The 27,090-nt window shown below is 42.1% G+C and overlaps 1 protein-coding gene across 2 annotated transcripts in view; it reads right to left on the reverse strand.

The window, feature by feature from the left end:
• Positions 1 to 2,591: 2,591 nt before the first annotated feature.
• KIAA0895 (KIAA0895 ortholog) overlaps positions 2,592 to 27,090 on the reverse strand; it is a 36,201-nt gene continuing 11,702 nt past the window's right edge. The window contains exons 2-7 of one of the 2 annotated variants that reach the window (XM_032181421.1): positions 25,208 to 25,881; positions 14,834 to 14,977; positions 11,734 to 11,866; positions 10,233 to 10,538; positions 9,654 to 9,751; positions 2,592 to 5,593 (exon numbers count right to left, since the gene is read on the reverse strand). In XM_032181421.1, the coding sequence (XP_032037312.1) occupies positions 5,432 to 5,593; positions 9,654 to 9,751; positions 10,233 to 10,538; positions 11,734 to 11,866; positions 14,834 to 14,977; positions 25,208 to 25,881 (1,517 nt within the window). In that variant the 3' untranslated portion in view covers positions 2,592 to 5,431. The remainder of the gene's footprint in view (positions 5,594 to 9,653; positions 9,752 to 10,232; positions 10,539 to 11,733; positions 11,867 to 14,833; positions 14,978 to 25,207; positions 25,882 to 27,090) is intronic. The other variant, XM_032181422.1, reaches the window with a different exon arrangement.

Here is a 27,090-nt window from a genome sequence, read left to right on the forward strand (position 1 = left end):
TCCAAGAGCCTGGTGGTGACAGCAGTAGGCTGAATATATCCAGGTTCAGCAAAGGTGTGAGCTTGATCAAACAAGGTTAACAGCGTGGGTCTTGGCACTAAGCCCTCGCAGAAATCAGTGATCAGCATCCTTTAAAGGACAGATAATGGTTCAGCCACCAGCCACGCAGGCTCTTGGCCTTCTGAGTTTTCATACTTTTATATAGAGTTTCTATGCAGCTAAAACTTCTTGCTCTACCTCTTGGTACTGATACAGTTTGGAAGTGAGGAAACTGGAGAAGTCAGGACTCATTCGCATGTTCTTGGGTCATCGTTTCCCTTCTTCTTAAGGATGCTTTGAGAGGCAGTAAGTCTTAACAGCTTATAAATTTGCAGTTAGTGACAATCTGTGTTGTGTCGGGGAACGGCAGGCGTACCCTCACGAGCTGTTGTTACAGACCTCCTGTAGCTCCCTGAAAGGTGTTGTCTGCTGCCAATTCCTGCTTTGGTTGCGGGTGGTGTCAGGAGGCTCAACCCCATGATTAGGTGCCTCTCGTGAAAGGCCACGCATTGTAGGGTAGTATGTAATATAAAGACACATGCACATTCAAGGTGGATTTGCCTGGTTATAAGATGAGGTTTGTTTGTTTTTTAGGGTTTTAAGCTTTAAGTCCTTTTTACCTTCCTATCTGGAAGCAAAACAGCTTCCATGTGACATCAGCGTAACTAAAAGGATTTACTCTAGAGTGCTCACGGGTTAAAGGTACTTTTAGGAAGTAAGTTGCTGGGTCGTTCTTTGGCCCGTCCTTCTGGCCATCTTGTAACCCCGCATGCTGAGATGTTCCCAGTCTGAGGGGCGTCCCAGGGTGTCTCCTTATCAGCTGTGTGAAAACACAGGCCTTGTTTAATAGGAAAATAGGGTGGAATGTGCACAGACCAGAACTGCAGTGTTGCACAAACTTCGTGTGAGGAGATAACACAATGTGCACCAGCTCTCAGAGCAAGTTCCCACCAGTTTTTAGGCAGTGGCCTTCAAGGAAATTTTTCCTTCTCCAGATCACAGCTTCAGACCTCCATCATCTTGCACACTGGCAGACAACAGGCGCTGCTATGCAGCGGGACAGTTATTTTGCATCCCTTTTGTCTTACTGCTTGAGCACTTCTTGGGCATCTGGTCTATGGGAACTTTAACCTGATTCTTTTCACTGTAGGAATGTTACTCGTTTTCCTGAATAATGAATAACTCCGAATGAACAGCTTCTGAGCAGGATGTTTCCCCAGCTTGTTACTGGTTTCCTCAAAGGGACTTCCCCTGGGACAGTCAGGGACTCAGGAAGAAGCCTGAAAGGGCTGGGGGCAGGAGGGAATGTGTGAGAAATCCCACATGCATGGGGATCAGGGAGCTGGTGGGGGTTCACCAAAGTACTGTATGTCTAGGACATAGCTGCAGTGCAGAGGGCCCTAAGGAGAAGGGTGGGGAGATGTCTGAGCAAAGGTGCTGGGAGGTGAGGGAGCATGGGGCTGTGAGAGGAGCTGGGAAAGGAGGAGGGATGGCGAGCAGGTGGAGAGGTGAAGCACAGCTGGGTGCTTTTCCTCGTGGTCCTGTGCAGCTGGTGAGATATATTGCCAGAACCTGGAAAAGCTGCTTTTCTGGGAGCTGCAGAGCTTCCAGAGACAAAATAAAGGGGGCCTCTGTTTGGAAATATTGGGTGGAAGCGGCAGAGGCTGAGTCATAGAGCAAGTATGGATTTTTCTGGTGGGTGGAAGCTACTTGTCTGGTTTTCTAGGCTCGGGGATGGATGATGTGGTAGTGAACAGTTTTGTGAGATAAAAAGGAAGGTGAAGGACTGGGATTATAAATTAAGGCAGCCTGAAGAATAAGTACTAGAGACCAAGACAAAATCCATGGAGAAGAAATAACCAAGTAAGGTGGAGGGGACAGCCTGGCCTGTCTCATTTGGTATATGGCATGAGGTAAAAGTAGGGCCTAATGTATCCATGAGAACCTTCAAGCACAACTCGGGACTGCTGGGCTAGGACCTCTGCCACTACAATAGCTGTGCAAGGGGGCTGCTGCTTGTATGTGTGCTCTGGTTATCCTCTGAAGCCCCACAGCACTGCACAAGCCACTTGAGACATGTCCCCTCTGCAGGGCCTCCTTCCACCCTGCCCCACCACACACAAGGAGTGGCGTGGCCTGGGCCTGTTCCTGCACCTCCAGCCCTGCTCCTCACACCATCGAGTCTGCTCTTAGCCTCTCCGGCCCTTGTTGTGCTACCACCAGGAGCAGGGTTCAGGCAGCAGAGTCCTGCCCTAAGTGATGTTTCTCAAAACTGTGTGCCAGAAAGCCTTCACGTGCAGCTTGGGATGTCCAGCTAGCTGTAAAGCAATGCTGCCCGAAGAGAGTAACGCTACAGTACTCTAATCTGTCATTCTTTCATTTAGTTTTATTTGTAAAACTTGTATAAAAATTCCTTGAAAACGGGTCTGGTGAAGCAGGGTGGCCTTCCCAAAGTTGGCCATGTTTCTCTATAGGAACAACACAGAAGTAATGAGACATTCATACAGCAAAGCAACTGGACCAGACAGCTACAAAAGGCACAGTCACATCACTGACATCACGAAACTTGGTAGTGACACAAGCTCACGTGCACTGCCATCCAAAAACTTTATTACAGAACTTCAGTACCATAAGGTAGTAACCAGGCTATTCACAGTGTGGAGGGGAGGAAATTCAGGAAAACTTACAAAAGCTCCGCTTCAAAATTTGAAATACTTACAAAGGCGGAAGGACAAATCTGACAAAACAGAAGCTGGCAGGTTTTTCATCTACAGCTACAGTAATATCTTTATAGTGACTACTTCCAGACAAACCTTGCACTAGGCAAATCTATTTCTAGAATAACGGAGAACAGAAGTAGTTCAACGACTTCGGGGAAAATGAGACAAGTTTGGTAGTAAAGCAGAAAGGCCTGCGCTAGCATTTAGGGCTCCAGGGCAGTGGAAGAGGGTGCTGGAGGAAGGGCGGTGGGCATGGTATCCTGTGGCAAAGCAGGGTGGCAACACGGCCTCCTGGTTCCAGGGACCTGGGACAGCAAATATCTGTAGTTCATAGCACACAAGTACCAGGGTAAGGGACAAAGCACTTGGTGTAGAAGTAAACGGAGGAAGGAAATTCTCCATAGTAAGAAAATACCTATTCAAAACCGTCTTTTTTGTAAAGGCCTGGCCCTCTTATGTACCCTTGGATCTGCAAAGTGAGCCCAAATCTTTGTAGCTTAAATGATCTCTGTGTGATTTACTCTGAAGATGGCTTTTGACTGTGGTCTTTGACTTGACCTCAGCCACACCTGGCTTTCTTTCTACTCCCAGCAAAGAGCCCAGATCTGAATCCAGATACCAAGGGTGCAGGACTGCAAGTTGCCCCCATTAGGCTGTCTGCCCGGTCCAGTTCTAAAACAAGGCTCTGCAGGCAAAGCTACAAGTGACCAAACTAGACAGTCTGAGGGGGAGAAAAAGGGATTTTATTTCAGCATACAGAGGCTGAAAGGCTTTTAGATTGTGAACAACACCGACAACACAAAATTAAGGCTCCTGTGCAGAGTTCTTGGTCCTTGCCTTGAAAGTAACCAAATTTAGTAAATTTATGCTTGTTGAGTGCATCTTATTTTTTGAAGCTGTCAGCCAGCTGCTGCACGCACACTGCAATACTAGCTAAAAGGCAGTTGGTTTTGTGGCATTACTCAAAAACCTTCGGGCCCCTTAGCCAACTGAGAACTCTTCCTCCTGGATTTTAGTATTTTCCTGTCATGAAACATGTTCTCAGGATTTTGCTGTCATGGCTGTTAATGTCCTGGGTGTAAAATAAGGCTGGGGAAGGTGGGAGGGTTATTCCTTCTTTTCCATTCAAGGATAAATGGGGAAGAGAAGGACACCAGGGCTCAAATCCATGCAAGGTGGCATAGAGAGAACATTGGCTCCATCTACTTGCCTCCTCCAATGCTGGGCCTGTTACCTGTGGGCCAAGGAAGTAGGGGAAGAAACAACAGAGGCTCCACCAAGGCCACCCCCTGTTCTCACCCAGGCTCTTGTACCATAACAGCTTCCCAAGAGTTCAGATTTATCCCAGTAAAATACTACCTACTAAAACTAAACCCTTTGTGTCAAAGTACTTCCAGGTGCAAAACTCAATTTGCCTTGACAATGCCATAATACTATGGATTCAGGAAACATAGTCTATGTAGTAAGATTTCCTACATCATGTAAGCTTATTATCGTTTGACTAGCCATTCCTTACAGTGACGTGCTCTCTGTACGTGTGTCTGGATGTAGCACCAGCAGTTAAAACAGAGGTAAGTTTGCTTAAAGTGGTGTAGCGCTTCTGTGGGAACACAGAAACAGGACACTTGTGAGTTGTTTTTTTCTCCCCATGTCTCATTTCTGCACTGAGCTCTGCGAGCTCAAGCTTTCTGCAGTTTGGAGGCCTGATGCTGCTCAAACAGTGACTTGATCCTCTCTAGGCTCGAGTGACCTGCAGAAGAAGTGGGTGTTGCTTGCTGTGCTGACTTATGTTCCTGTATTCCCAAACTTATTTATAACAAAAGTAACAAAATCCCAGTTCTGCCCAAGCCTCCTCCCAAAATGCTACTGTACTGAACTCACTAGCCATGCTATACTTATCCTCAAAGCAAGATGACCCTTTCCAGAATTCGACTTCTTGAAACATGTACTGTACAAATAAAGATGCAGAACTGTAACACACCGGTGGGATAAAGATGCTAACTTTGCCACCTGTTTACAGGTAGCTGCTTTTTGCTACCTGTTATCAAAGCAGTGATACCTTTTTTCTTTTAATGCTAAATCTCCTAGTAAAAAATCCAACCTTTATAGCTTTTAATCAGAGCTTTCATCCTATTGCACAAAGACCTGCTTCTGTGCACCGTGATTGTTTCTTTACTTTTTGTTGCTGTTGTTGCAGTGATGACCAAATAGGAAAGAGTTGTGCAGTGATGTAGCAAGATCTACAACAGTGCAATAACCATGAGCTGTGAAAGCTGACTGAAGACAAGGCGTATATGAATAGACAAAAGGAGAATCTCCCTTTTCCCTTTTCTTCCACTTCTAAATCTGGATGGGAAAAGGTAGTACGTTACCAAAGAAAGTGTCAAGCACTATGACTAGCCTACAAAATAGAGTAGATGAGTGCTCAGATCACTGCAAAGGAATTCCTAAGCCAAACTTAAAAAAAATACACACACTTAGAAGAAAAACGAAACAAAACACAGCAGTGTAAAACCACAATGCAAAAGGAACACAAAGGGACATTTTCTGAATTCCATGTATTCTAGGCACCCTTCCCTCCCACCCCACCCCTTTTAAGTCCGTTCTTGTAAACTCTAGGAAGTCCACTTCTACACCCTCAGTTTCACAGAGTGAATGGTTGATTAATACTGTTAATTTATGAGATCCTGGAGTTCCTCATCAGTCAGCTCATTGACTTCCATAATCTTTTCCAACTGCTCCATATACCGGGCATGATCTTGCAGAAAGTGCGGTACCCTCATGTTCTCAATCACAGCCAATCCTTTCAGGCGGTCCACGTCCTCATACGAGATCTGCAAAGAAGGACATGGGTTAATTCTGCACTGTAGTCCTGCTACTTCTCTGCTGTGGCTCTAAATTGCCTTTTGTAGATGAGAGAAGATTTCAGAGCAGGGAGATTTAAAAGCTTGTGAGGTTCCTTAGAAAGCAACCCTAAAGCATGTGTACCTCAATGGAAGATGTGAAAAAAAGTGTGATTTTAGCAAATGCCTACATACTTCCTGATTCTGCTTTTGATTATACCAGTGAAAAAACGCATGGAAACCTGAATGAGACTGACCTACAACAGCTGCAGGAATACAGAGGGAAAAAATGGAACATGTGAGTCCTGGGGTCTCTTCTCAAAGAGGTGGAAAGATCAATATGAGAATGGAGAAGATGCTGGGCCTGCCACTGAGGAACAGGAAAGGGAGTGCAGACAGGCATGGAACAGGAAGAAGGCAGGCCTGGGCTTTGGGAAAAGCAGGGTGCCAGGTGACCTGAACTCTCATTTGTGTTTTCACTATCACATGTGCTTATGCAAAGCTAAATTAAAATGCACCTCTAGTAACAAACTAACTACAGCTTGGGCAACCTTAAGCATTCCCCCCCCCCCCCAGTTTTTTTTTCCTCATTTAATAGGGTACAAATTAGTTTTGCCTCTTGGCATCAAAGCCTTCTGGGTATAGATGGGACACTTTTAAACTTTTTTTCCAGCTGCTACAAGGCCTACTACTTGTTTTCTGTAACGGAAGCTGAGATTTTTTACCATAGTCTTATGATTCTACAAGCTAGGATGTGGAGGAATGGTTAAGTGAAGTAGGTCATGTGAATGTTGAGCAACTAGGAGGTCGCGAGCTAAGAAAGTATCGAACGCAGCTCATATGAGTCTGAGAAAGTACGTAACGTCTGGGAGCTAATCAGGCACAAGGACACGATATCCGTTGGAGGTTTGGGAAAGTACTAACTGTGTTATTTCGGTTGATGGGAGTGAGAAACTAGCTGATAAAATAGAGAAATGCACTAACCAATCATGAGCTTAGCTTTTGCAATATGTATGAGCTAATTATATTGAATTAGATACAAGACAACTGAGCTATCCAATAAATCGAAGTTCACTGATCACTCATATTGAGCGTCTGTGTCTTCCTTCCGTCGACAACAAATGTCCTCGCAACACTAGGACTTCAAGTCTTTGCGCTCACAATAGCTCAAGCTGCTGCACGTGATAGTCCAGAAAAGTACGAATGCTTTGGCTGTGCAATGCTGCTCAGGCTGTCCTGCAAACACAGAACCAGTCTCCTTGGGCAAATATCCAGTGTGATGAAATTTGTGTGGTTGTTGCTTGTCTACAAGCTGCGTGTGCTGAGGCACCCTACAGACAGGAGCATATGTGCTGGCAAAAACACAAGCCTGGCCCTGGTTACTAACTGGCACATCCTATTTCCTCACAGCAGGGTTGTGCCAGGTGGCTTGAGAGTGGAGCCTGCACCTTTGAACCTTTTTAACCCATGTTTTTTTCTATGGAACCGAGCACTGCACTGTCAGGGCTCCCTGGAAACAGCCTGCCCTCTTAGCGGGTGGTGGTTCCTCTTCAGAAAAGGTTAAAGTAAGCACAGATCTTCCACCAGTGTGTAAGAGACATTGAAGAGCTCTCTGGAAGGATAGGAGAGTCTAAATCAGATTGCTAAACCCACTCCATAGCGGCGGTCAGACGTGGGGTGCATGTCTCACTGGTGATAACGGGAACAAAGTCTGCAAAGAGAATGAATTTGCCTCTGAGCAGACATGTAGGCTTTTCTAGCTGCAATAACGAGGTGCATCCTGATTTTTTTTTTTTTTTAAAAAAGAACCTGTACGTATGTCCAGGCTTACTCACGTCACTGATTCTGCTGTTTGAAGATGGTGGGGCATTACACCTCGATTACTGTATTTAGAAGTAGATACAGGGGAGCCATACAAGATCATACCATCTACTCTCAGAGGTGCAGAACCAAATTAGATTACATATGAACCTTCTCTCCTGTCCAGTTTTTAAATTCCAACTCTTTCCCTCAGAAGAAAAAAAAAAAAAAAAGAAGACCTTTTTTACCTCATAATTATATTTAGGGGTTTCTACTTTAGCTGCAACCAAGAAACAAGTATCTGCGATTCAAGGTATGGTTTGATTGGGATTGCTGTAATTGCTAAAACCCACAAAAAAATGACGTTCTGAGGAGATTAAAAACATAATCTCATCCTACTGTGGCAACGGGTAGTCTTCCTAACCGCATATAATTAAAAATATCGTATTAGATTAAAAAAAAAACAAACACAACAACAACAACAACAAAAGAGGCTATAACAGGCTTACATAGGCTCTTTGTAACATGTCCACGTTCCTGGAAAACACAACTTTATTTTCCTGAAGTATGTGGAGATACTGGAGTGAGATGACTGAGAGAACTGAACATCTGCCATAGGAGGAAAGGCTGAGAGAGCTGGGACTGTTCTGCCTGGGGAAGAAAAGGCTCGGGGGCATCGTACCAATGTTTATAAGTACCTGATGGGAAGGAACAAAGAGGGAACCAGACTCTTCTCTTGCAGTGCTCACTGCTCACAGGGCAAGAGGGCACAAATTAAAAGGCACAAAATTTCATCTGTACACAAAACACTTTTTTTTTTTTTTTTTTTTTTTTTAACTGTGAGGGTGGTAAAACACTGACAAAGGCAAACTGTGGAATATCCATCAATGGAGATATTCAAAGCCCTGCAAGACAGCTGACCCTGGTTGGACTAGATGATCTTGAGAGGTCTCTGCTGACTTCAACCACTCTGTGATTCTGAGAGCAGGCAGTGCTCTTACAGATGCATTTCCATTTTGTTTTTACTGCACATTTCTGCAATCAATCAGAGTAGCCTTTAAGTTCCCTTGATTTTTGAGGTTGTAAAGTCAAGCATTTGTAAATCATCATACTGCTAGAATTAAATTGCTTGTAGACCCTTAATATAGGTGCCTTCTGTGTGGATTACAATTGAATCTTCAATTATATGAGCAATGATGATACACTTTTGGAGTGGGTTGACAATACTGCAGTCCCTCCGAAGAGAGCAAGGGATAAAGCAGCGCAGGAAGGGTATGTGTTCAGTACAAATTAGCAGGTAGAAACTGCTTGGAGTTAAGCAGCCTTAAAGGAAAAAGGAAGTTTCAGAGAAAAAAGCTGCAAAGACTTATCTGACAGAGCACAATTTCTTGTAGAGGTTTCTAACTTGGTTCGGTGACTTAAGTAGTTCTGTTCACCAGTAGGGATGTTTCTGGCACTACAGGCAATGCTTCTTAAATGTGGACCAAAAGCCTCTATCATAATATGCTATGCCCCTTTATCACCCAGTGAATGCCAAGCAGGCAAAAATGTTGGTATACCAGCTCTAAATGCAAGAGTAATATTAACTTGAATCCTGTTTTATATGACTATGAACCCTGCTTTAGGAACTGGGGAAACTTAGCAATCCAAGGAGTTGGTTCAGGAACTCTGACAAAGTTTATGCTGTTAGTATGGTTTTGTTTATCATTTTGGGAACAAACAAGCAATGACAACGGACAGAAAATATGACCTGTGAATTTAGAAATAACATATTCTGGAAAAGACAGACCATGATTTCTGGAAACAAACAAACAAAAAAAAAAAAAAACGGTGAGAGGAATTTGAGATGAAAATCACAGTATTGCCTCTCCCTTTGTGATGTAACAAGATGCCTTAACATCAATCCGTGAATTCAGATTCTTACTAGGACCACCACCTTATCTAGTACCTGTCCTGCTTGCTCAAGGCAGTCCATTGTACTGCAGGTCAGGTAGTACTCTATAAAAGGAGGAAAGGAAAGTCTGAGAAGTACGACCATAAAATCTTAATCTGATAACTGAGGAATGAGGAAAAGCTGGTACGAATTCTTAGGACCTCAAAATATTTTTAACTTGCAGTGTGTGTTCCAGGTGTTGTATGGAACAGAGATTTCTATCAAAGTAAAACAGAGCACAGTGACTCATAACTCTTTGCAAGCAGGCTTACTCAGATGATAAAACCATATCCTTTAGGTAAAGAAGAGTCCACTCACCTTTCCAAGGGCTGTCAGAAGGTGGAAATCAATGGACTCCCTATATCTCAGGATTCGGAGGATGCCATCTAAGTACACCTGATCTTTATTGAAACAGCCTAAAAGGAAACGATATAAATTGCAATCTGTAAGGGCTTGTTTAAGGCATATTCTCAGAAACTACTGTAAATAGAATAATTTTATTTTTTTAAACTACATTTTTATCCCAGAGTTTGAAAACCTTCCCAAAAACTAACTAGAAGGCTAAACCCACCAGCCAGAGAAAGAGATCAAACAGAAGATAGTCTCTGAGAACATCTGGATCGATAATTCTTGTAATAAACAGGAAAGGAAGTCAAACTGAATGAGCTTCTTCTGCTTTACTTTCAGCAAAAAATCGGTTACCGATTCAGTTTGAATGTCTTGAAAATGCGCATTTCCAGTCTTGTTTTCAACAGCAGAAATCCTGTTGCTTCATTTCAGGAACATCAGAGTCCCATTTCTCCCTTTTGTAAACGTTTTACTGTGTTGAAGGAGCTCTATGCACATTCTGAAAACTCCCTGAAGCACAAAACTAGATAAGAGAAACAGGGAACCCACCTGGCTGTGATGTGTCAGTCCACCCCCTCTTGGCTCGTACACAGTAATCCCACCTGGTATTGGGGTCCTTGACAAACTTCCCCACGTCCTGGAAAAGCTGGCTGAAGGACATTTGACTAGCCTGATAGACTGTGTAGTAGAGCAGGGCAGCCCTCCAAAGCAAAGGGTCTTTGCGGAAGAGGACGCTGTGAATGCTCGCTAGCCCTTCTTCTGTAGGGTTAATTGGTTTCAACCCATGTTTCCTTCGTCCGTTCCAGTTGCACCAAGGCTGGCTGTTGTTGTTAAACCCTCGAAAATAATGAGTTCCTAAAAACAAAGGGATATGGGACTTAGAACAGTAATAGCAAATGATTAAAGAAACGTTGATAAAATATTGAAGGAGATGCCAATTTCAGGACTCTGAACTGGGCTTGGGGAAAAATTGGCAAACTTTAGCCTAATCTACAAGAGAGAATTTTGTCAGAGCTAGATACACGTGCAATTATTCGCCTGCTGACTGCAAAGTGAAACTCCCACAAAATGCCGAATGAACACAAATGTCAGCAAGATTTATGTTCCCAAATCCACAAAAAGAAATTTTCAAAACTGTCTTGCATGCTGGTTGCCTCTAGCATAGACTAGGTTTTGTGGTGAACAGAAGGAAGGAGAATCAAAGGAGGGAAGGGTTCAGTGGGCAGAAACATTGCCTCTTGAAGCTGACTAAAGAGCCCAGCTGCAGCCTTGGAAGAAGCTGCTGTCCCCTTACCTTGTGAGTAAAGCTGCTTCAGGGCAAACACAGGGCTTATTCTTTAGCTGAAATCCAGACACTAGCCACATTTATGTAGTTTTGATGCAATTAAGCAGAACAGTTTGCAGAAATTTTCTACAGGGCTGGGCCAGCCTTGTGCAATACAAAAAAAAATGCAATCCTGCACGGATTTAGGGGTCTCTGGGTAAATTCTTCATGCCGAAAGCATGCCTACATTTGCAAGCAATGCAACATAACAGAAGCAAATTTGTGAAGTGAAATGGCTAGTGCTGAGGTTGAACAGTCAGACTATTTGTGTTTCAGTTTTTTAAATCCAGACTAGCGCTAGGTCAGTGTCGCAAACAAAACATCCCCAAGCAGTGGCAGCACAGTAGGTATGTCCTGGAGCACAGCCAGGTTAGCATCATCTGAAAGGATTCACTTTGTCTGCTCCAAGATTTCTTTGGGATGTGAACCTCAGTGCAGTGAGCGGGGCTAGTCGGTAGACTCGCTTTAAAAGCTCTCTCCTGACCTGACCTAAAATATTAATATACATGAACCCTAGGGACCCCCAAATGGATAATCTTCCTCCTACTGTGTAGTGCAGTGATAAATAAGTTTCTCCTTCCCTTTAGCACACCTACAGCGTGGGCTCTTTAGACAGGAATGTTCCCTTCTTCTGTGTATATACACTGCTTGGCTGATTACTGCAGAATAAGTACAAATGCATGCAAGTACTCCCCTTTGTCTGAAGAACTGATGTCATGCTCGTACCGATTTCGTGTCTCAGCATCCCTTCCAGCCAGTGCTCTCTCGCAGTGGAGATATTGATAGTGAGAGTGGGGCGGCCATTCACCACTGTCATTGATGCTCGAGAAAGCAGGTCCTCCGTGAGATGGACCACAATCTGAGGATGAGAGAGTCCAGGTATCAGAGTTCTCCTCTCATTCCCATTACTGCTTTATACTTCCCTTTGACCTTTCCAATATTTTGTTTTTGTTTTGGCCCCCTTGCCCTTCATGGTTCTTGCTGACAGCAACTAACCTACGAGGGACATACCTGACTCTGCTGACATGTTGTAGTCACCTATGCTTCTGATAAATCCCTCAAGCTTCGGTGGGATTCAACACAGGCAGATATGAGACTGCAAAATTAAATACGGTAACACTGACTAGTTTTGGGGGGCAACCAGCTGCAAAGTAAACTAGAGAAATTACATTTTTTGAACAGTGTCTACTTATCGTGGTACTATTTTGAACTTAGCTGTCTGGAACCTTCTTAGTTGCAATTCTGAAATCACATGGAGGAGGGGGGGGAGCACTGTGTGTTTTGTCTCCCAGTACATGATGCAGAATTTAAATATTTATTAAAATGCTGATACTGTTTTGTTTTATACAGGAATGTAATTCTAATTTTCCTGTTTTCTCTTGGAAAATTAGTAATAAAAAAATACCTACAGAGAAGGAAATCGGTGCATACTGATATGTTTTGGTGTTTGAGTTTTAAAAAGAATTTTTAAACAAGTGACTGGAAGGGAGATGGGAAACTCTCTTTGAAGATTAAGCATTTTTCCTTCTTTAAGTATTACCTAAAGATAGTCCCTGCAGTACTCCTCAAAAGAGTACCTAAAGGAGAGATTGTTTTTTGCTATCAAAGTTAACAAAAAAGGACCCAGGGATAAAAGGCATTTAGATTTAAAGTACTGGTACCACTTAACTTTATTAATGCTTCTTCAAATGAAGAGAGTACTTCTGTAGTATTTCAGGCAATACTAAATAGACATATTTAACTGTACTTTTTCAAAAAGTTTCATTAAGAAGGATGTAGGATGTTTCAGGAAGGTGCAGCATTCTGCTTCCATGAAGACAAACCAAAACAAACATGAACGCTAAGGGATATAAAAGCACAGCGAAGATCTCAATTGTGTATTTTTTTCCGCTTTCTCCAAACTATAGCTTGGTAACCTCACGCTTAAAAACATAGGTAAAGTCTGGTATCAGTGTCAAATTACAGTCTCCCAAAAAGGTGCAATGATTTTAGCAGTTTCTCCTAGTATTATTACATTTAGTAATTAAATTTAGTTTTATAAACTGATTCTTGTCTATTTTGTCTATCTCCTATTCCAGTCTCATTCACTGCTAATGATATCATCTAAGTCTTGGACTGTGTCAGCTGATGTTTTCATTTGGAATAATTCTCTTTTCCTACACTCAGTTTTGTCTGACTCTTCCAAGTAATTCAATGTAACTCAGTCAGACATTGTCTAAAATCCTAAGTAGAGGAAATAAGTTTGTTTGCACAGGACTATAAAATATTAGAAGGTTGAAGTCAGGAAAAAACAGCACTTAAACCAACTAAACCTCTTCTGGACATTTTTATTCACTGATGTCACTTTCATTTGTGCAAACTCCTATAAATCAGTCTCTTGGGCTGCTGATTATTTTTCTTGGCCTTTTCTTAATTCTCTTACCTTTGGTGTAATAATTTTATACAAGAGAATGGATAGAACTGTCAAATAAATGGGAATGTGCTACTCTCCAAGTAGCTGAAAAAAAAAAAGGGAAGGAAGGGTGTCGCTCTTGGGTACTCCCAAAAGAGGTTAATTTAAGAATAAGCACATATGAATCAGGAAACGGGCTCACAGAGATGGCTGAAGTATTCATGTATTCAAGTAGCCATACTTCATATGGCTACTTGAATACATGAAGTATTCAAGTAGCCATATGAAGGACTATGCATCATCTGAATTGTTCAAAAATTGGGACTGGGCAAAGCCATGAGAAAACTATGATGTAAGGAGTATTGCAATTATGGAGGAAAGGCTTCCCAGCCAGTCTCTCAAGTCCTTCCATGTGTAATTTCTAAGATCACAGAATCAGAGAAGCATTTTGGTTGGAAAAAGCTGCTAAGATCATCTGGTCCAACCTTTGACCCCTAGCACTACCAAGTCCACCATTAAATCATGTTAATAAGTGTTACATCTACATGTTTTCTGAAGACCTCCAGGGATGGTGACTCAACTACTTCCCTGGGCAGCCTGTTCCAGTATTTCACAGCCCTTTCAGTGAAGAAATTTCTCCCAGTATCCAACCTGAACCTCCCCTGGCACAACTTGAGGCCATTTCCCCCCTTCTTATTGCTCAGTGCTTGGGAGAACAGACCAATTTCCACCTCACTGCAGCCTCCTTTAAGGTAATTGCAGAGCATGACAAGGTCTCTCCTGAGCCTCCTTTCTCCAGACTAAACAACCCTAGCTCCCTCAGCTGATCCTCATAAAACTTGTTTTCTAGACCCTTCACCAGCTTCATAGCCCTTCTCTGGACATGTTTCAGGGCCTTTGATGTCCTTCTTGTAGCGAGGAGCCCAAAGCTGAACACAGTACTTGAGGTGCGGCCTCACCAGAGCCGAGTACAGGGGGACAATCACTTTCCTAGCCCTGCCGGCCACACTGCTTCTTATGCAAGCCAGGATGCTGTTGGCCTTCTTGGCCACCTGAGCACACTGCTGGCTCATATTCAGCTGACTACCCATGAATATCCCAGGTCCCTCTGTCAAGCCTTCCTATCCTCGGGCAGATCAACTTAAGACACCATGTTGGTGTCATCTGCAAACTTACTGCACTCAATCCCCTCATCCAGATCATCGATAAAGATATTGAAGTGAACTGGCCCCAGTGCTGAGCCCTCAGGGATGCCACTAGTGACTGGCCTCCAACTGGATTTAACTCCATTCACCATGGCTCTTTGGGCCTGGGCACCCAGCCAGTTTTTAACCCAATGAAGTGTACGCCTGTCCCAGCCATGAGCAGACAGTTTCATTGAAATAAAGAAAGATCTAAATAAAGGCTTCTTTCCTGATCTGGCATATGACTTACCTCACCAAGACAGCCCTCCTTCACCATGTATTTCCTGACGTGATTCCAGATGCGGCTTTTGGTCAGCAAGCTGCCTCCAGTGGCTTGTTCAAATTTTTCATAGCTTCCGTACTTCTGCAGTGTCCGCTCCATAATATTAATGGCCTATAAAATACAAAAGCGTAGCAAATATGCAGGCAGTAAGAACCCAATGTCAGACTGGCATATCCACTCTTTTTTTTTTTCTTTTTTTTTTTTTTGTCTCTCTTTTCTTATTCTCTTCCATTTATTTTTAACTTGCTGGGAGTCAAAATCAAACCGTAGTCACTGAATGTAGGCTGACACACTGTAATCAATTTACTTCATTTTCAGACATATATTAATGCCAAAGTACTGAAAAAAAGTTCTGATTAACTTATGTTCGATCCACATGCATCAGCATGACACCAATGATTATCACTTTTGTGAAATAATACCCATTTTATCTTTCATTTGGGCAAAGTTGCACAACTGCCTAGTAAACCAGATGTAATAGCTCACAAGGACATTTACAGGTTAAGTTGGCAGCATGTTTCTTTTTATGACTTTCCAAAGTATTTTAAAGATATCAACTATTACTGTCATCTTGCTACAACTCTTCGTATTTTCTGATTTACAATTGTTGAAGCATGATTAAATAGATGTATAGCTATAATTTAAACAGTAATATTTCTACCAAAAATGTCTCTACGATGAAATCCTTTGTACCATGGATTTCTGTGTTTCAGAAAGGATGAGAAAGAACAGAAACTTTATCCACAGAACTTTCCTTTAAACCATACTATCTCTCTATAACCCCAAAAAATGAAGAAGGAAAGTTTCATTAGGCAAATAAAGTGATGGCAACTTGAGCTCTCTTATGTATTGCTGCTGGAAGAAGTCCCTTGTGGGTAGTCAGCAGAGCATGATGCCTATTATGTGGTGTGAACTTTGCATGTTGAAGATGTTACTGCTGGGGTGTGAAATGCTCATCCCCAATAATCTACTTTCCAATATGTCATTTCACACTCTTCAAGGAAAATGCAGTCTAGAATAACTTCTTACCCAGCAGTAGCTCAGCTACAGGAAACTGATTTTTTTAATAGATGTGATAGCAGAAGCTGCCAGGGATATCAGTGGGAAAAAATATATATATGCGACTGATATTACCTTAAAGAATGAATGTTCTTGCTAAGAAAATACTGCTAATAATGATGGTAGAGATCCTGCAGACTGAATCTCTCTTTACCTTGTACAGTTATATCCATGCACCGAGCTGATAACACTCTTGTTGTTTCCAGCTATGCAATTCTGGCATTGTTTGATTAGCTTATTGTCCACAAAACAGCCATTCATTTTGTATCTCTCACTGCTATTAAGAATCCCATTCTAATATTTTTCAAGTTGAATCTAAGCAACCTTCAGTAATTTTCCTGAGTAAAGCTGTAAGTGCTAGTAGTTATGATGTGTTCTTATGGTCCTGTATCTCTTTGATGAAGGATAAGTTACCTGAATGCCAAAGAAATACTGCACTTAATTTAATATTTCTTTGTCTGCCTCTCATACTTGATATTAAATTTGAAGGGCCTTCTGGTCAGTTCTTTTTTGTTGTTGTTGTTTAGAAGAATAAAGAACACCTGGGTCTCCCAAGCCAGTTTTTACTGACAGAACCCTTCTCAGCCATGGGAGCAAAATGCATGGGCTAGGAAAGATTAATACTGAATCTGAAAATGAGGTACAAGCAGAAACCTGCTGCAAACATCACCTGTGGATATTCCAACAGCTATCCCGCTAGTTCTTCAGGGACAGCATAGCAGCACCATGATGCAGCACTAACACAACTGGTCCAGAAAGGCAGAGTATAGCCAGAGCATGACTACAGCACAAAGAAGCTCACAATAAAGCCACTTGGTGTTGTTAGATGAACCCTATCTCCCCTCGCTGCCTCCCGCGGCTGCTACTCCCTAACCACCCTGCGAACTCCAGCAGAAGTTCAGGCTTGTTAGGAACATACTGCAGTCATGCACTAGACCCACCCTGAGCAAATTCGGGATTGTAATGTCCTAACCCAGCACCCCTGAGATGACGTCCCACCAGGAGGAACTGTGTGCCGCCACTCAGCCTTGTGGCGTTGGGCTTGTTCTCAGGATCCAGCCCATCTTGGCAGCTGGCCCCTGCACTTGCTGAAGTTAGGCTAAGAACTGGATGTCATGAAGAAAGGCACCAATGAGGAACATGTTATCTTTTCTTTGTAAAGTTTTCTTTATAAGATCAGGTGCCTGAATGTCTGACCAGAGGTACCATAAAGAGCAGAATACCATGCCCTTGTAATGCTTGAGCCACCCCATTCACTTTGGTTTTGCCTCTCCCTGTTATGACACTACTATGCAATGAAAACTTCAGCATCCTTCTGCAACTCAACAACAAATGGCATTTTTCAAGAATGTATCGAAATAGAGGATGCACCCTCACCTGCATCGTTCTACCTCCCCACTACTGTTGACAATTCAAATAGGCTCGGTGCCATTATTTTTACTGTTACTTCTGTTAATTAATCACATGGAAATATGAGTATGGAGAACTACACATCTGTACTGAAGACTTGTGATGCAAATGGTATTTCAGTTCCCAGTAACCTCCCCATACATTAGGTCTTGTATGCATGCATAGTTGTGGCAGGGCCTAACACATAAATAAAGTTTAGAGAGATTACTGCATGTCAGTAAGTAATTCATTTGCTTGTGAATAGTCAAGTCATAACATCACACATCATCTAAAAATGACCTCAGACAAATGAAGCAAGATCAGCGTCCAACTTAAGTATTAAAAGGAGGAATACATGAATCCATAATGGAAGGCATAATATTTCTGAGGACTAAGGAAAATTGCTTCTAGCAAAGTCTAGGATGATGGCCTAAATGTAGAGAACAAAATCAAGGAAAATCTAGTTCTTAATAGCTTGTATGTTTTCCAATTTTTTTTTCCTTTTTAAACTGAATTATTACATACCTGTTGTTAACTTCTTCTGAAAATCTTAGTGTTTGTTTGTTGTTTTTGTTTGTTTGTTTGTTTGTTTGTTTTTAAAAAGGGTTTCAGTATCTCTGCAAAAGCTGAGGTATTTTCCAACAAAACCCATGGTTAAAGAAGCAAACCAAAAATGTCTGACCGCTGTCCCAGGAAGTTTATTCTCAGCTGGCCACCTGAGTAACTCATGGTTCTGCAGTTCTTCAGTTTCCTTTGTAAGGTGCCAGACCCCTAAGATATTAACTGCTAGGTTTTTCGGTGTACCTGGTTTCCCTGAATAACTAATTACCTTCATTTGCTCACTGTGAAAGACGTTATCTCTGAATTAATCTTCTGGCACAAAATTTGTCTTCAATACTTGCTGAGATTAAATTTCAGTGAAGCTCATTAGATTAAACACACTTAAATTCTTTGATGCTCAAACCCCTTCACATGTGCACCTGTAATTTCCATTCCTAAAGAGTCTTGCTGCCCAGCAGCACTGTATTTTGTCTCCCAAACCTCTTCTTTTTTCCATCTCTATTCACAGCCAACCCTGTCTCTCAGCCATGGATTCTGGTAAGGTCTTCTTCAAGTCCATTGAGATGCTGGAAGTGAAGTTTTGAATGAAAGTTACTAGGTGGTTCTGTTAGCTGAAATTACCTACTGGTTGTTAAAAGACTAATTCTGTCACCAGGAAGAACTTCTCTTATGCTGCTCGGCAATAGGGCCATGGACTTTGGCCTGTGTGGTCGAGCCATCTCCTACAGAGCTGTGTGGAAACCCGTTTGCTACGAGATGGCTGAGGTATCCTGTCACAACTATGTCAGCTTCAGAGCTGTAACAGTAATATGTTGCTGTGATTAATAACACTTTTATAAAGATGATAGCCAGATAAAGAAGCAAGATGTAAGGGGGCTGCTTCAGGCTGAGTTACAGTCCAAACCTGAGCTGAAGCTCTCCCCAAGGCCAAAGGCAGGGAACCGCAATTCCCCAAGCAGCTGAGACAGGTCTTTCTGCATTCAAATGTATTTTGTATGCTTGTATAAAGCGGCACTTCCCTTTAAAAGTTTTCAATAACGTGATTTAAAATGCAGTAAATCCTGTGGGTGGAAAAGTCTGGCTTTAAATTATCTGAAAGTTGTTCAGTGCAGGAACGGATGCAAGGACGAATGCCGTTTTCCAAAGCAGCCACAATTTGGTCATTTCTGTTTTCAGGGATCTTAGGGCACCTTTTAGAAAATATCCAACACTATGCGTTTCTCCTAGGAAATCAAACACAGCCAGAAATAATGGCTCAGGTGCTGGAATGGATCTATGCATTGAGCTTAACTGCTGGTAGGCCTGCAGGCATGACCCTGCCCTGGCTGAACCAGCCACCTCAGGTAACGCCTGGCCTTGACTGAAGGGTCCCACAGCTCCTGTGTTCCCAACACAAGTGGGAAGGAGGCCACTCCGGTTTGGATGAGGAGTGCTTAGCCATGAGAGCACGAGCCATGCCTTGCCATTTGCCCTCTGGGCCAGAGAACTGGACCAGGATTGTTTTATTCATGAGTATGTATGTAGCCTCACAGTTTCACTGACTGCTGACTGTGAGCAATGTAGAAATTGAAATATTTGAGAGTAACAGCTAAATTCTAGATGTTTTTGAATAGTGCCTGATTATAAAATCATGGAGTGAGTTGACAAATGGTTTGGAAATCATGACTCCTGTCCTCCACTTAAATTGCATGACGGACTGAACAGGTCTTCTTAACATTATATATATATATATATATATATATATATATATATGTTACTACAGAGAAGCAGGAACACCAGCACCATTGCTAGTGGGGGAGAAGAATCTTGGCTTAGATCCCACCAAATACTCCGCAGAGAAAGGCTGATCATCACACGTCCTCTCCCAGTCAGGACTGCTCTCAGTCCTCACACAGATGCCACAGGAACAGAGTTTGGCCTGCCTCTAAGCAAACCACATGTGTGAGGTCCAGGTCAGTTTTGTATCAAACTGTGTGAATTAAGCTTTTTCTATAATGTGATGCCAAAGCCTTGGATGGAGAAGAAACAAACAGGAAAAAGATGAGTGAGATGCACAGACTGAAGGAGGCCGAGAAAGGCAGCAAAAGATGAGAGCTAGGTTTGAAGAAGAGAAATCAAAGAACCACAGAATCATAGAATGGTTTGGGTTGGAAGAGACCTTAAAGCTCATCTAGTTCCAACCCCCTGCCATGGGCAGAGACACCTCCCATTAGACCAGGTTGCCCAAAGCCCCATCAAACTTGGCCGTGAACACTTCCAGGGATGGGGCATCCACAGCTCCTCTGGGCAACCCATGCCAGTGCATCACCACCCTCTGAGTGAAGAGTTTCTTCCTAATATCTAATCTAAATCAACCCTCTTACAGTTTAAAACAGTTACTCATTGTCGTGTCACTACACTCCCTATATAAAGTGTCACTCCCCACCATTTCTGTAGGCCCCCTTTAGGTATTGGAAGGCTGCTATAAGATCTTCCTGGAGCCTTCTCTTCTCGCGGCTGAACAACCCCAGCTCCCTCAGCCTGTCTTCACAGCAGAGTTGCTCCAGCTCTCTGATGATCCTTGTGTCTCTCTTCTGGACCTGCTCTAACAAGTCCATGTCCTTCTTACACTGATAGCTCCAGAGGTGAACACAGCACTCCAGGTGGAGTCTCATGAGAAGGGAGTAGAGGAGGACACCCACCTCCCTCCATCTGCTGGCCACACTTCTTCTGATGCAGCCCGTGATATAGTTTACACACTTCTTGAAAAGAGCAGGACAAATCTGGAGCTGATCAGAGTAGAGGAGGGATGGAGAACAGCATGTCTAAGGAAGCAGAAGACTGCCAAAACCATTTAAGAGCAAGGTGGCAGTTTCTTCTGAACATGAAAACTCTTAAAAACAAGTGTCTGAGAAGGGCATGTAGGCTTTATTAACCCATTCTCTGTCTTGCCACTGTTTATAAGGACAAAGTACTACTATGAGATGCAGCTTTGCGTGGGTTGGTTTGGCAGTGTTATCCCAGGGGACTCTCCTTAGTTGGCACACAGGTATTTTTTAAAGCTACCTCATCACAGCAGTGAGAAAACAAACACTGTACATACATTAACCTTCTGCTCGGCCCTCTGTAACAGGAAACTCCCTGGTACTGAAACCCAAATACCAAGGCAGGTGGCAGGAGTTTGGCAGCCAGGAGACCCATGCTCTTGCTTCTAGTGCCTGCCTTCAGGCACTCTCCTAAACTCTCCCCAAGCTGCTTAAGGTTTTTCTTTCAGAAAAAATCTGTGAGACGCGTGAATCAACAGCATAGTGTCAGTAGCAGGCTTTCAGAGAAATATTCCCCTGAAAAAGCACAGACCTACTCTGTCTTCTCCCACTTCAGATACTGTTGATTTTGATGCTCGCCACAACCACCTCAGGTGATGGCGTTACCCGAGGGGAAAAGGTTTGGGATTTTTAGCATCCTAAAAACAACCTGGAGCCCCACTGTTGGGATTCTGCAGCTGTCTGAGTTGTCAGGTGTTGCAAAAACTTGCTAGGAAAACCCAGAACAGGATGCAAACTGTTGCCTGTTCCAGCATCCAACAATGAGCTTCTTTTCCAGCCTCTGGGTCAGCAGAAAGCAAGGTGCTGATCTTGCTACAGTTCCTAGGGCCAAAGTAAATTCTCAAGCAACAGGGAAAAGAACAGAGCAAAAGGACTACTTGGTTGTACCAGGTCACTGGTTAGGAGCAATAATCCCTGTTCTTTTCATTATTACCAAAAATGTCTGTTTGAAACCCTCTTATCACTACCAAAGAGTGCTAAAAGAAGCAGCATTTACAAGTCCCCTTGCACAGCAAACTCTGCATACGAATATGAAGGTAATGATACAGAAGCGCTAATGAGAGCAAGGCAAGGCTGTGTGTAATTATCAGGTCTAGGTTTTGGTGGTGTTGGCTTTTTTAATTGTTTACAGCCAAGTAGCTCTCTGAATCCCAAGTCATCCATGTGCAGTAATACAACTTAGTTACTTGAGAGCTACTGTCTTCACAGCAGAGTTGCTCCAGCTCTGTTCAGGGCAACCAAATTAGAAAATGGGCTTAGTGATAGAGAACCAGCTCTCCCCAACTTCAGAAGCAGCTCTGCTACAAAAGGCTTGCAGTCTCAGATGAGATTTGTGAGATAGACAAGGCTTGCAGGCACCATTGCTTTCTTCCCTGCGCTGCTTATTTGTGTGTAAGCAAGGGGAAAAACCTTCTGGCTGCATGCTTGGGTAAGTGGTACCAGATGGAACTTGTTAGGCTGATCAACAGCCATAAACTGGTGGCTGCACCTCCTCTTTGGGTGCAACTGGAAAGGAGGGAGAGAGGTAAGTGCAACTTTTTGAGGATAGCATATTTAGGCTGTAGTGGTTGGGGGGTTGTTCAGCGTTTGCCTTGGCTCTTCTGCATGCTTGCTCTTTGTGTGATGAAGAGTATGTTTTAGTTAACCTGGATCTGGCAGATATATCCTTAATGAAAAACTTTTCAAGTACTTTGTACAGAATTAAAAGTTAATATTCATGTGTTTTTTGTATGAGGTTGCGTACTGAAACAAACCTATGTTCCTACTGTAGTAGCACCAGAAGTGCTGCCCTAGTGCAAGAGGGAAGCCCGTGTAGTTCCCTGAGAACTGTGACACTTGGATGGCCCCATCACCTTTGCACTGCACATTAATATGCTTTATCTACAAATCTTAGTTTTGGAGCGGGTTTGGTTAGCAGCAGAAAATGACATGCCTTACAACTGAGTGCTCCTTATAGCCAATATATACACATTCTTGAGACTTCAACACGCTTTGTCTGTGACATGAGCTGAATGCTGAGAGGGGTTGCTGTGTTCAGTGTCTTGTCACTTGCCCTTCCAGCTCCACCTAATTGTAGGCTACCTCTACTAATAACTTATGTGTGCATGTAATACAAACAGAATGTGGCACAATTGATTTATTTATTAATTCAAAATTGCTATTTTCTTATAAGCGCAAGGGAAAAGGATGTGCAACTCTTTTACGGGATGGATTACTCCTTCAACAAAATGATTTACTTTAAATGTGTATATATTAACAGCTTTCCTGCCTTCATGTAAAGTTCAAGAAATGCAGGTGTTCACAAGCAGATTACTTGATGTTGCATCTTCTGTGCTAATTTTAGTTTAGCAATCTCCAACTGTAAAGTCAATTGCTCTGCAAACACTGGGGAAAATTACTTCTAAATACACATTTCTACCTATAGAATGTGTGCAAAAATCAAAAATATTTTGTGTTAATAACAACAACAGAGGACAAGAAGTTTGAGCCAAAAGAAAAGCAAATAATAATTAAAAAAAACCTACAATGCACAGCTGCTGCGCTGACCTTGACATACAACAATAAAAGAACCATTTCTGAAACTCTAGAGGTGTCAATCAAAGTGAAAAGCTGCAAGTCTACATATTACTTTTTATTATTCTCAGGTTCTCTAAGAGCACATTTTGTGTGATTCATGAAAGAAACTTATTGTGAAGAAAACGTGGTGAGTTAGGGGGAGAAACAAAGAAATAGAGCAAAGTATGGAAGTAAAGACACTAGAATTACTATTTTCAAATGTATTAATACAATTCAAAAATGTTTACTGCATGACTTTGAAAAGACAATTGATAAAAGGGGTGTACTGTGCCCAAGGTTGAAAATTTTCTTTGATTTGACCTGATTTGGCCTGGGGAAGTTAGGCCTTTGAGCAGCCCCATGCTTTTCCTTTTAGAGAACTGTTAATGGTTTGCAAATCCATGTTGTTCTTTGCCGCCTTTTTTTGTTTGTTTGTTTTGTTTTCTTCAAGGCAGGGTAGGGTGTGATTCATTTTCCAGAAATGTTGCTGCAATGCTATGTTAATCGATTCCACAGATATGCACAGAAGCAGAGAGGAAGATAGGAAAACAAACTATTCTAGTGTCTTACCAGGCACAGCTGTGGGTAAAAATACTTTGGAAATGATTAAAAATCCTTTAAAATTACAATATGTCAGGTTTTGATACTATTTAACTAAAGGATCCCAGAACCCCACTATGAAATTGGAGAGTTCTGTCAGAGAAAAGCTGTTTTTGCACAGGTATTAGTCATAGAAGAGCAAGCATTCAGTTTCTGTAAGCACCTTTTGTAGATAGGTTAGGAATAATTTCATTTTTGTTTGCAAAAAGCAAAGCTTCCTAAAATAACTACAGCCTCCAGTGAAAGCCAAAAACCTAACACAAAACAAAATGTTAAGGGAAAAGGATGACTATATGCAGTTGTGATCTTATTGCAGACCAAAATCTGATGCAGTATTCTTTATTTTCTTTCAAGTCATCTTTTCTGAATCTTAACGCTTTCTATGAGATACCTGTGTATTTCTTCAGATGATGAAAGCATGCATGGAAAAACATTAGCAATGAGAAGAAGTGAGTGCTTGTACAATATTTGCTGATTAAAATCTTGATTCATGCTGCTTTTTCTGGATAGTAAATTTGCATGAAATTAAATTCAAATGTGTATGAAGATGAAAATTTCTAAAGCTAGCTGTAAATGAAAAAGAGAGAGTGCCACCTGCTGGGCTTACAGCTGTGTTAAAATTGCTTCTTCAAGTATATGACGTGCAGGATATTGTTCAGTACTTCTTGGAGCTGAAACATTTAAGAAATGCTTCTCTTGATAAAACTTGATAGTAAAATAAATAAAATAATGTTGGGGAATCACTCACCCTTTTTGATAATGAATATTCATAATGAGGATGTGGTGGTTTTTAAATTTATTTTTTTTTTTAAGAAGGATGAATCAGTGACAGGCTTGCTCCATAAAATCATCCATCATGCATAAAATCATTTTAAGGCTACTTCATTTTAAAAGGGATAGTTCGCATTAAATCCAGTTTGACAAATTATTGTTGATTTGCTGTTATCTATGATTAATGTTGCTAACAATATCAAGTAACTGCCCCCCACCTGTGTAACCAAGAGGACTTCTACACAATCTTTTTCTCTATTTATTAAAGCTTCTTTATGCTTTGTTGTGTGTTGTTGTTTGCTTTTTTTTCTGTGCTACATCTGCTTCACTGTTTAAAAATCTTTCTTGCCTTAAACTGTGTTTCACGTAAACCCCATTATGAGAAACTGTGCCTTTATTCTATCAAATCCTTTAACAGTTAGGCAGACTTTCATTTTTCAGTCAAAAAAGACTCTGAGTTTTACTGTTGATGCATTTTTCAAACAGCATGTGAGGAAAATGAGGATGAACAACTTTCACCTGCTATAAAGCCAAATGACATTTTGCAAGTGCGGAAGAAATAGTTAAGAGTATAAAATGAGGAAAAAAAAAGTAACTGTACCTGCTTAAGAAATCTGTCAGATGCTTGGCTATGTTTAGCTAACACGTTTGGCAAAGCAGGGTTTGCATATTCAAATTGAGGATTGTATGTGAAATCTGACTTGAAAAATTTCATTTTCTCTTTCTCCACATTGGAAGGCTTGATTGCAGTTAGTAGACAGAGTTTTTGGCCAGAGACATCTCCCTCTTTTCCACAGCTTTTTGGTGACTGGGATTGCTTTGGCTTTGACTGATTGAAATGCCTCTTGGCTCTACTTCTGGGTCTAGGTGGCAGTCCTATGCTGTTCCCTGAAACTGAAACAGTGTTTGCAAACTTCATGCTGTTAGACCCCGGGCTGGTGATGAAGATGGAGGGCTGCCTGTTTGTGCAGCACCACCCAGCACTGGCAGTGGGCACTTGGATTTTGCGGTGCTCGCTGCTCCGTGAGGTGGTAGAGCACTTCGTGGCTTTTCTGTGTTTCTTGTGGTGAGCAGAGGACTGCTTCTGAGTGTAGTGTTTCTTCTCTTCTTTGCTCTGAAGAAGGACATTGTAGCTGCTGGTTCCTGTTGTGAAAGTGTCCTTAAGGACTCCAGGAGACAGGTGCTGGAGGCTGTTTTCATTATTAATGTTCACCTTATGTTCTGGACTCAGGATTGATTTCTTAGAAAGCTCTTGCTTAGGCCAGTGAAGTTTTTCTGCATTAAAGAGGGGGGGGGGGGGGGAAATCTGAGAACAAATTTAACTGTTTCATACAGTTTCACTCATCTTAAAGACTCAAAACAACAACAAATGAAATGCACAACTTGTCTTAACTGTAGTCATATCATGTCAATCTTGACTTCTAGACAAATGGAAGAAGTCTGCAAGCGCATCTAGAGAGAGACTTGTAAATATGCAGCTAAACAAGTGTTTTATGCTTGCACCTCCATGTATAGATGCACATCTTGCACAAGGGCAACCAGTTTGCAGCAAACAACCGACCTTTCTAAAATGGGGTTCTGCACATGGCTTTATCTATGTGGACAGTTACACTTCTGGCTTTAAGCAACATCTGATATTTATCATGCAAGGAAGGCTTTTGCATGGATAAAGAGTAACTTTAAAAATCAGAAACCTGCATGTGAATACGCAGGCAGGATACATGGTGATTTTCCACAGGGGTCTGTGCTGTGGTATCAGTAGTCCAGTAGGCAGGACCTGACTCGCAGAACTTACTCTCGCTAAGGATGAAAACGTTAGAGTGGGCCAGCCACAGCAGACAATTTGCAGCACCATACAAACAGCAGCATGAATTTAGAAGACCTCAGTGCTTCACATGTTCCTTCTTAATACAGACAGCAAGGTATATTTAAAAAGGAGGGAAGAGAGATCAGCAAGTTCAAGCACACCTCTCATCCTTAAAGCAATGCTGCGATTTCATCTACTGAAATTGCTGCGCAACAATGGCTGGCTTTAAAAAAAAAAAAAAAAAAAAAAAAAGAGCAGAAACACTGTAAACCAAATGGTTTAAATAGAAGCAAATATAGCTCCTGTAGTGGAGGAGCACTCTCCTCCTGCTCTGACCCCTGGCATAAGGGAAAGAGGGAATCCCTGGTGCAGAGCAGCAGCATGCAAAAGGCACTGAAAATTGAAACTGTGTTTCACACTTCTGTGGGCTTGTTAGACAGAAGTGACTTTTCTTTGCCAGTTCCAACCTTGCCCTTCTCTTGTGTGGGAATTGAAATGTTGTTTTTGCAGAGTTACATTGTTTAGAAGGAGGGAATGTGGTACTGAGATACGCTTACAGTGATAAGAAAGTTTAGCAGGCGACCTTGTAAAATGCAGACAATCAGACTCCTTAGGACAATTAGGCGAAAATCATGGTGTCAAGTCAGATAAGTGAAGAAACATTACCACTTCAAGCA

Source organism: Aythya fuligula, chromosome 2 (genome assembly GCF_009819795.1).
Source record: "Aythya fuligula isolate bAytFul2 chromosome 2, bAytFul2.pri, whole genome shotgun sequence".
NCBI lineage: Eukaryota > Metazoa > Chordata > Aves > Anseriformes > Anatidae > Aythya > Aythya fuligula.